The following is a 10,848-nucleotide window of genomic DNA, read 5'->3' as shown; positions in this document are numbered from 1 at the left end:
CCGCAGGTTCCAGCATGAATGGTGTGGAGGAGCCCAGCATTGCCAAAAGGCTGAGAGGCACTCCCGAGAGAATTGAGCTGGAGAACTACCACCGGTCTGTGAAACGGGCAGAGGAACTGGAGGAGGTACCCGAGGAGACACAGGCCGAGCACAACCTTAGCAGCGTGCTGGACAAGGGCACTGAAGAAGACGTGGCCAGCAGGTCAGCCTGTGCCCCTGGTTTGCCCAGCCACTGGGTTCCCAGGGCAGTGGCGCCACCAGAGCCTCCAAGCTACCACCTTGGAGGGGGGCAGCCTGGGAGCTTGTTGAACATGAAATCCAAGCCAAACTGCCTGGGTGAGAATCTTGCCTCTTCTACTTTCCACCTGTGGAACCTTAGGCAAGTTCGGTAACTGCTTTGCCTCAGTTTCCTCATCTGTGAAATGAGGCTAATACTGGCACCTTCCTCGCATAGTTGGTGTGAGGGATAAAGGGCAGATAGGAATACAGCATTTAAAACAGTTCTTGGCACCTGTGAGTGCTCACAGGTTACTCTGAATGGTGCCATGTACTTCAGCTGTCCTCACAAGAGTCCTACGAAGTAGACATATGTTTTGTCACTTCACAGGGGAGGAAAATGATGATTGCTAGGACTAGAGCTGATATTCCAACTCAGGTTTCCTGGATCCAAGTCCAGGATACTTCCTGTTTTTCCTGCTGCCCTGTTCCATCCCTCCCCGCCCCAGTCAAAGTCGCTGTCAGCAGACACTGTCATCATTAATGCATTGCTCTGTGAATCTACATGCAGTGCACTCAGTCTTCACTAGGTGGGACAGGGCCAGACTTACTGAGCACTCCCACATCCATAACATTTGTTAATCTCTAAATAGGTAACAGAAAATATAAGCCTCAAGTTGTTGTTTACAAATCCATAGGAAAAAAAGAGACTTCCACACAGGGAGAAAAGCAAACCTAAAGCAGCAGTCCACCGAGGAGCAGAAGGTTTTGTGGAAGGAGCACCAGGGATGTATGAGAGGGCAACTCAGCCACCAACTCATGTGTAACCTTGGAGACACCACCTCACCTTTCCAGGGTTCTCTTTGTGTCTCCTGTGGATAAAGAGTGGGGAAGAAACCTTGTGTGCCAGAGGCCACAAACACATGGGATTATGTTCAGCAATTGTAGGGCTTAATTCTGTTTAACTGAGTAATACTTTGGGGGGCCATGCACACTCCAATGCCGTGGGAGACCCTGCATCTGCTATGCTGTGTCCCCGGGCTTTTCATGTGAGTAGAGAAGGGTTAGTGCCCAAAGAGAGCAGAATATTTAAAAAAAAAAAAGAGAGAGAGAGAGAGCAAAATCAGGATGATTGAGACCTTCCTGAAGGGCTCCCAGGTCAGAGCACTGGCTTTGGCCCCAGACACGCAGAGGCCTTTGGCTGACATTTGAAAGCATCTTACTCACACACTGCAGATTTTTATGTAGCCATGTGTGGGGATAAAGAAAGCACTTTTTTTGTTGTTGTTTTTGAGGCCCAAGAGTTTCTTAGAGTGTTTGCTGTATACAACTGCTTTCATCTGCATTCTACTTCCCTGTCCTTGGGCAGACACACTCTGGATGAAGTACTCCTTAGGCTAGCTCTATAGACAACTCTTCCATCCAGTCCAGTGCCAGCTCCCCCCCCTTGGTACCTGCAGTTCTGGAGCCATCACCAATTGCATGTCATCGTCACATAAAGGCATCATGTTCAGATTGCCCATCGGGACATAACCCACTCTTCTTTGCCTAGAGGAGGGAGAGCTGCATGCTCTCAGACTAGTCCTGCAGAGGGAGAAGGATATCTCATATGCTCAAGCCTATATAAACCCTTGAGCAGAGCAGGTGGCTTGACCTTGGGGTAAGTATGGATCAAATATGAAATCAGTCTACATTTATGCAGTGCAACAAATGATGCAAGGGCTGGGGAATGTGGCTTAGTGGTAGAGCTTTTGCCTAGTATGCACAAAGCCCTGAGTTGCATCCCCAGTACCCCCCCTCCCAAAAAATTAAAAGGATACCTTTTAGAAAAAGGCAAAAAAAAATAATCATAGCAAAAATGCTTTGCAGAATGAAAAGCAGTTTTTCAAAAGTGAGGAGCCCAGGATCAGTCGTTTTAGTAGACCCCCGTAATCCCAGCTACTTGGAAGATGGAGATTGGGAGCCTCATGATTCCAAGCTAACCTGGGCAAAAAATTCATGCGATCCCATCTCAGCTGGGTGTGGTGGCACCTGTGATCCTGATTATGCAGAAGGCATAAGTAGGTAGATTGCAGTCCAAGGCCAGGCCCTGGCAAAAAGGTCTGGAGGTGTGGCTTGAGTGATAAAGTGTGTGCATAGCAAGCACATACACACAAAGTTCAAACCCCAGTATTGCAAAAAATAATAATAAAAGTGAGAGACCCAGAGGAAGGAGCTATAGGTTTAACCCTTCTTCCTCAGGAAAATATTAAGACGTAAGAAATGAGCCAGGCATTATTTCCATCTCCTTACAGCACAAGCACAGAGTCAGGTACATTTTCAGTCCTCAGCCCTGTCAATAAGATGTTAGCCCTAAAGAAGAGACATGACATGGTTTTAAGGGGTTGCCCAGTCCAGCACAGGAACTCACTCTTCATAGTGCAGAGAATTCAGCTCAGGAGTCTGCTGGGATGGGGTTGGGGGTGGGGGGCAGTGAATCATGACGGTGAAGAATTTTGCATTTGGAGTCAAACAGACCTGGCCTTGAAGCCCATCTCTATCACCCACTGGCTGTAAGTAAGTTACTTAACCTCTCTGCCTCAGTTTTCTCATCTACAGAGAACCCTGCATTTCATAGGTTTATTATGAGGATTAAGTCAAATAAAGCAATGCCTGGCACAAAGTGGTCACTAGGCCAGCATCAGCAGTTACTGTCATGGAGGTCCATGCACAGTGCTGGCACCCCTTTTTAGCTGGGGCCTGTCCAGGGATTCTGGTGTTAAGTTTCCTTCAACAGGTGGGTTAAGTGCCAGAATCTGTTTTGGCTCAAACTCATCTTGTCCATGGACAGACTCTATGCATCAGACCCACACAGAGGGCTTGCTGTAATACAGGTGACTGGGCCAAGATGCTGATTGAACCACTCTGTGATAAAGTCTGAGCATTTTCATTTACCAGCAGTTCCCAGGTGGTGCTATCATCAGAAGGACACACTTTGTGAATTGACGCTCTGAGGTTTCCAAATCTCCCTGATGATAAACACCATCAGGACACTTAGTGAAAAAGCAGTTCCTAGGCCCTTCCCTGGGAAGTGGGATGGAGGCAGGGGGGCCTGTCTAACAGACAGCCTAGAATATTTCTCTAATCAGATTCGTGGTTTAGTTTACACAAGCGCCTGTAAATCCTAAACCTTGTCACAAATTTGAGCCAGGCCTCAGTAGCTACCTGACCCTCCTTTTAGGAGAAGAGCCTGGAGGTAGCACTTCCTGTTTTCTCTGGCAAGATCAGGTGACCAAAGGCCAGAGAAAACCAGTTCTATGGTTTTAGTGTTGCTTTCTCCTCTTTGCCTGTCAGAAGAATGTGCCTCAGGCAGGAAGGCAGGGCCCAGCTACTGAGATCTTTAGTGTTTATAGACCATTGGCTCTAAAGAACAGTCCATGAGTTTTGGAGCAGACATGTGGCTTTTGCACAGGGGGCCGCTGAGGTTTCAGAGGATCCCCAAAAATCAGTGGTACCATCAGAATAACCACAAGGAAAAACTACTCCCTTAAGGCAGACCATGAATAAATGAGATTTCCTGCCTGTCCCTCGCCTGCCTCGCATTTTCTACAATAGGCATCTTCTTTAGCCTCCTTGCTTGGCAGTGGAGTGTTCACTGGTTGTCAGGGTGGGTGGGACCTAGGGCTGTGACCAAGCAGACAGCAGATTGCAGAGTCTCTGGTTAGAAAAGGCTTAACTTACTGGGCACTGGTAGCTCACACCTATAATCCTAGCTACTTAGGAGACAGAGATCAGGAGGACATGGTTTGAAGCCAGCCCGGGCAAATAGTTTGTGAGCCCCTATCTCGAAAAACCCATCACAGAAAAGGGCTGGTGGAGTGGCTCAAGGTGTAGATACTGAGTTCAAACCCCAGTTTAAAAAGAAAAAAAAAAGTTTTTTGGTTTTTTTTTTTTTTTTTTAAAAAGGGCTGGCTGAGTGGCTCAAGTGGTAGAGCACCTGCCTAGCAAGCTGAGGCCCTGAGTTCAAACCACAGTACCACCAAAAAAAAAATAAATAAATAAAGACTTAAGAGGCTTAAGAGGGAAAGCTCAAGTGGGGAGAGCCACCTTTATGCACAGTGGGGCCTGCCTCAGATCCTGTCCCACCTTCTCAGGGCAGAGTCCGACCACCAAGAGCTGTATCACAAACCATTTGCCAGACTTGTTGCCCTTACAGCTGCCGGTATCCATGGCAACCTGACTCCTCACCACACCAGTGATCTGACCTCCTGAGGTTGTAATTCCTCATTTGTAAAAGTGGGAAAACACAGGTTGAATATCCCTTTATCTGAGAACAGAAGTTTTTCAGATTTCAGAGCTTTTTAGAGTTTGGAATATTTGCATAGACTTTGCCAGTTGGGCATTCCTAATTCAAAAATCCAAAATCCTCCAAAAACCAAAACTTCATATCAGTGCTCAAAAAGTTTTGGATTTCAGTTCTCTGAGCTGGGAATGTGCGGTTTACAATAGTAGCTATGCCCTAGTGTGGTGTGGCTGAGAGAGTGAGTCCAAAGAAAGTGCCTTGAAGAAAATGAAAATTAACCAAAAACAAAAAAGACAAAAAGAACATTAACAAAGGGAGTGCCAGTACTGCATGACACACCCTCAAGGGTCCACTGACCTTCACTATTACCACTTGGACCTTTTCCTCCTGACTTAGCTCAGTAGCTTGAAAAAAAAAACCACACACACACACACGCACACGCACACACACACACACACACACACTTGCTTTTAGAAGGAGATACATGTGAAGGGCAGGTGGTGCCAATGGTTCCATTCCAGGCTTTCGACTTCCCAGGACTTTGGGGCTATCTTCGGGGTTTTGCAGTTCCTTCACATAAACAAGATTTGTATAAATCCAGGGTCTCGAGGCTCATTTTAGATCCCCTGACTGCCTCCAGCACCTGAGCCTGTGTGCTGAGCCTGTTAAGGCTAGAAGAAGGGTACAGAGAAAGGAAGAATCTGTGGTGGAAGTGGACCCCCCCAGACTACAGCTTCGAAATGTTTTTAAGTGGGGAGGATCTTATAGCAGAAAAGACACAATAAGACAATCAGCTTGTCTTTGCTGGAAAGAGAGTGTCCTCTCAGGATACAGCCTCCTAGGAGAGATGGGGCCAGAATATTTGTTATTGCTTATAGCAATATAATGTCCTGTTTGTTGGATTGGGTCTACCTCCCCCTAGACTACTTATCACAAGGTCTAGCACAGCCAAGACAAGCCAAATGCACAAGAAACCACACGCTGTGAAAGCCAGGGCAGGTGTCCCCTGGTATCAGAGATGTCAGAGATGATACCCCGAGAACCTTGGCAAACCCTCCACTGGAGGCACTGACCCTTTCACAGTTAGAAGAAATCCTCTCCTACAATTTATATCCAGCCACCCATTTCGAAGCCCCTTTCCTACATCTTCCCTCAGGTTTCTTACTGAGGTTCTGACAGCAGCACAGGAAACAAAACTGAGGAGCACTAGGATGAAATTCTAAAAGGAATAATCCTCCCTCTAGAGAGGGAGGCTGCTTTGCCTGTCTCAGGTCACCAGGAACAAGTAGCAAAGTCTCTGGGAAGAAGGCTGAGTTTGGGGAGAGGTTTTTTTTTTTTTTTTGTCTTTTCTTTTTTGGTGCTGGGATCGAACCCAGGGCCTCACGCATGCTAGGCAAGCGCTGTACCACCGAGCTACATCCCAGCCCAGAAGGCTGAGTTTGTATCTTACAGAGAGGCAAGGGTTGACCTTTCCTTAATCATTTTCATGCTCTCACAGTCCTTGAACTGCCATAAAACTAGCTGGTGTGGCACTAATAGTCATCAGTGGGACCTCATTGTCCTCATCACAGGAGACATATTCATTGCCCACATTATGCACAGTGCAGCCGTCGTGATGTGGCACAAGCGAGGTTACACTGCACTGAGGCCCCCTCTCCTAGGAGACTGTACTGCATTTCCTTCCAGCACCCTGACTGCTGGGGCAGCCTTGTTGCACTTGGCCTTGAAGGAAAAGATTTAAGATGAACGCAGAAGCTTCCTTGTCCTTATTTCATGTTTGAAGAATGTTAAATGACATGTACCAATATATTAATTATTAAGAAAGCAAACTAATGAAAACATCCAGGCGAATCAAAAAAATACCAGAAAAAACAATACTGAAAAATGACAAAACCCAGATACCAAGCTTTCAGTGGTCTAAATTCTTGTTTATGCACTGGAAGCCATAATCCCTCTTTTCTCCTACCTGCACTCTACTTAACTTGCAGTGTGTTTGCACCTTGTCTTTCTCTGAGAATAAGGATCTTTTCTAGGTTACCTTTGCCTTTCCTACAGTGTTGGTGAGTGCACTATAAGTAAAAGACACCCAGCACATTTTTGTTGGGTGACTGAGTAAGTAAGATGAGATGCTTGCAGAAAGGAGCTTAGCTGTAGTGGGTGCTCAGAATGCTCATTGTGCACATCTATAATCCCAGCATTTGGGAAGTTGAAGCAGGAGGATTGAGAGCTACAGGCCAGCCTGGGCTATATAGTGAGATCCTATCTTGAAAAAAAAGTGTTTTAATGAATGAATGAATGTGTAGGTGAGTAAACAAGACTAATACCTTGAGTCCAGAGCACAACACAGGTATAACGAAAGTCTGATCCCTAACCTTCACAGCATACCCACAAGTCAGGTATCACATGACTTCCTGACTGATGAGGAAGCACGGCTGAGCATAATCAGCACCCAAGGATCACACAACCAGTAATAGCAGAACCAGTGTGGCACTGTGAGGAGTTAGCCAACAGAGGAGAGCATATGTGGCCCAAAGAACAGACTGCCTTCACTTGTGACACCAATTGCAAATTCAGGAGTTTCCCGGAACCACTCTCAGACTCAGCAGTTTGCTAGAAGAATTCCCAGGACTCCCTGAAAGCTTTTACACTCATGGCTGTGGTTCACTACAGGGGAAGGAGGCAGACTTAAAAAATCAGCAAATCAGCCAAGGAAAGATGTGCATATGGTAGAGTCCTGGAAACTACCAGAATCAGAGCCTCCATTGTCTTGTCCCCATGGAATCAAGACAGCGTTGCTTTCTTGGTATTGATGTACAACAATACACACCAGTTATCACTCGCCCAGGCTTGGGAGTTTGAGAGTTTTTGTTGGGACTCCATTCCATAGGCAGTGACCAGTTGATTGATAGTCACGTGGTTGATCTCATCTCCAGATCAGCCAATACCATGTGACCCAAAGCCTAAATCACATCATTGGTCATTCTGGTATAGTCACCCCCCATAGTAAGACTATAGGGAACAGGTAGCCCTCAACCCTAGATCCACTTACTATTCTGTCCACCCACAGCCCCAAGCAGACAAAGTCGGTGCCCTCAGGCTAGGAATTCCAAGGGGCTAGTGTTTTCCTTTCTTGAGTGAGAACAAGGGCAGATGTCTCTTTGGGAAGATTAAATTCTTCCCTACACAGAACCAGTAGCTCTAGTAGTGAGTATCAGTGTCATTGTCCCAGGATGCTCACACACACAAATCGGCTGTGAGGAGCCTGACCTGGATGGAAAGGACCCCACCTTCACAAGAAGTCAGGAGGCCTGATGCCTCTGGGGCTTGGGGCTCTATGGCCCAGAATTTGGTCCAGTACTTTATTCAGAAAGTCAAATTTCCTCCAGCCAGCTCAAGTACACACTTCTCACTGATACAAAGTCTCTCCCAAAAAAGATGCTTCTAGAATAATCATACCGTGCAAGAAGTCTTGGAAATTACTCCATCAGAGCTATAGCACTGTAGTGAATGAAGTTTTATTCATGACCTGCTTGTCACACTGCAGGACTGGGAAGGGGTGTCCTAGAGAGTAGAAGTTGGATTTTTGGCTTGCATAAGTTCTCAAATTTACCACTGCTTCTGTTCCAAGCTGAGCTGGCCTTTTGCTGTGAAGAGAACCAGTGTAAAGAATGTAACTCATTGTCAGGCGTCGTTACTTCAAAGATTGTGACCTTTCCTGTGGTCTTGTCTATACCTATGTATTGGGCAGAGCCTTTGCTATGCTTCACCTATGCTGTGCACATTGTGTATGGGGAGGCGGGGGAGGGTGGGAGTCTCAAGGAGCACCAGAAAATTGGACCTGCTGCCTCCTCCTCTAGCCCCCTCTCCATACATGCCGCTGATTGTTCTTTCAGTTCAGCCTTCTGGAGCTCCTTCTCTGCCCCCACACATTCATGGTTCTCATGAGAGGCTTCTAACTGACTTCTGTAAAATAGAATTGAGTTCCTCCAACCAAACACTGGGTCAGGGGAAAGAGAACTTTCTATGAATCCTCAGTGCGCAGGGTCATGAGTTTATAGTAGAGTCTACCACCTCTGCTGTGCTCTCAAGGCCCTCTGTGAACCATCACTCAGTGGTTGTGGTGTCTGCTGGCCACCACTCCCACAGGCTGGGCTGCTCACTTGTGTGGGTCAGCGTAGGAGTTCACTTTCACGTGCATGTCATCCTGCCCCCATCATCACCCTCTTTCCATTTCCATTCCTTCTCATCCTTTACTGTTGTCCTCTTCCCTTCCGGGAGGTGCTCTTCCCAGCAGGTGCTTTACTGGGATACACTGCCTGTGACTGTGGCTCCCATCCTTCCCTTTTCAGTGTTGTCCCCGCAACTCAGTTGTGTGGTTGCTTCCTCACAGCAGTTCTGAGTCAGAAATGGATGAGGAAGAAGAGGAGGAAGACCAGCTGCCTACCTCTGACCTGGGCGGCGTTCCCTGGAAGGAGGCAGTGAGAATCCATGCTCTCCTGAAAGGAAGAAGTGAAGAGGAGCTAGAGGCCTCCAAGAGCTTTGAGCCTGAGGAGGAAGAAGAGGAGGAAGAGGAATATGAAGAAGAGGAGGAGGAAGAATATGAGGAGGAGGAGGAGGAAGAGTCCAGTGAAGGTCAGAAAAGTCTCTTCTAGCCCTGACCCTGTCCCTAGAACCCACATTCAAGTGTAAGAGATGAGGTGGCTGGAGTCACACGTGTACTTCCCTCAGAACCTAAGACCATTCTCTTGTGCTGCCTGACCATAGGTCCCGCGCAGAGAAAGGACATGGGGTGTCTGGCAGACCATTGCAGTGGGAATTATGTGCCTGTAGCATCTGTATTTTTAATTGGAAATGGAAGGCAGGGACCAGTGAAGGACTTTGTCCAAATTAGAATACTCATTGTCTCTCATTTTCTCTTTTTTACTTTTAGTTTCAGTTAGAAATTTATTTTTAATTTTTAGCAAGAATTTATTTTAGTATAAAAGATAAAGCATAGACGTTGTGGGGGCGGAGAGAAACATTTCCTGTTCCCCACTCAGGAAATGGGAGCAAAGATTCCAGAAAATTTTATTTTACTAAGGCAGAGGAATTGAGCTCTGTAAAGAGTCCCTGATTCCCAGTCTTGGATCACAGGCTGCTGTGAGCTTAGGTGCCCACTATATGATTTCCATCAACAATAGTAACTCTTGGGACCTGAGAAGGAGCATCTTTGTTTTCAGTCATTCCAATTGCTTCTGAAATATCCTTTTTGCCTTGGGCTTGAAGGGTTTTTTTTATTTTGTCCATCTCTGTGGCTGTGAGCTTGAGAAATGAGGAACTTGCCTGCGTAGAGAAAATCATTCTTTCCTGGCCACACAGAGGTCCCATGGGTGGAAGAAAGGAACCAGGGAAGATAAAGACCTGACTCCTCCTTGGAGGGCCATTCTCTCTCTATAGGACACAGAACCAAATGTAGGGATTCAGGTCTTCTAGTTTCCAAGCCCCAGTTTCTCCCACATGTCCAGGGAACAGATAAAGTTCTGGACAGTTAGATACAGTGGATTGACATGAAATTGCTCTGCCATTCCTGGGGCTTATCTGCGTTTCCTGGAATTCAGTGTGCTTGCTGCCTGGCCTTATCTCAGGGGCTGTTTTCTCTGGCACTGCAAGGCCCAAGCCCTTCCCAGACAGGCGCATGTTTGTGAACTGGTCCCTGGAGAACTGTGCAGCTCAGACACAGCCCTGGTGAGAAGGTGTCCCAGTGTGAGTTGTCAGGTTCAGGACACTTTCTCGGGGGTATATAGAGAGCTCCTCTGATGAACTTCTGTCCCACACCTTCTGTACTTGCCCCTCGGAAGGCCACGGTGGAGTCTGGGCAGACCCACAAAGTGGCCTGTGCCCTCTGCTCACCCGGTTTAATAAGACCAGGAAAAGGCTGCACAGGAAGGAGCCAGATCCTAGCTAGAGCCTGAGTTTTCTGCATCTTGCCACATCCACAGCACGTCAGAGGGAAGCCATTCCCAGAAGGAAGCCACATGGAGAAGGTATCTCATTCTCCTTGTTATTATCTCCATGTGAGGGTTGCTGCTTGGTGTCTTTTAGCTCTGACACAGCTAAAGGTTAGACTTGCTCCCTTTATAGAACTTCTCCAGCTTCCCCTCATGAAGACTTAACTGCCTGGGCTTGTACCTAATGCCAAGACCAGGCCTATAGTTGAACTAGAGAAACACAAACAGCACATTCAGCCAAGTTCTGGGTGTTCCCAGGTGGAGCCTTTGTCCTCAGCCTGCAATGTGTATCTTCTGGGCAGCAGAATTAGACGCCTGTGTGGGCAGTTACAAGACCCAACTGCTTGCAGCTGTAGATAACTC

General features: G+C 47.1%; 1 protein-coding gene across 17 annotated transcripts in view; it reads left to right on the top strand.

Moving 5' to 3' along the window:
- Mical3 (microtubule associated monooxygenase, calponin and LIM domain containing 3) overlaps positions 1-10,848 on the top strand; it is a 202,530-nt gene that overhangs the window by 152,589 nt on the left and 39,093 nt on the right. For 16 of the 17 annotated variants that reach the window (XM_074076459.1, XM_074076458.1, XM_074076457.1 and 13 more), the window contains 2 exons: positions 7-202; positions 8,889-9,130. In XM_074076459.1, coding sequence (XP_073932560.1) covers positions 7-202; positions 8,889-9,130 — 438 coding nt within the window. The remainder of the gene's footprint in view (positions 1-6; positions 203-8,888; positions 9,131-10,848) is intronic. The other variant, XM_074076444.1, reaches the window with a different exon arrangement.

The sequence above is a fragment of the Castor canadensis genome, chromosome 6, assembly GCF_047511655.1.
Source record: "Castor canadensis chromosome 6, mCasCan1.hap1v2, whole genome shotgun sequence".
Classification (NCBI taxonomy): Eukaryota; Metazoa; Chordata; class Mammalia; order Rodentia; family Castoridae; genus Castor; species Castor canadensis.
This window is presented reverse-complemented; position numbering and strand designations above follow the sequence as displayed.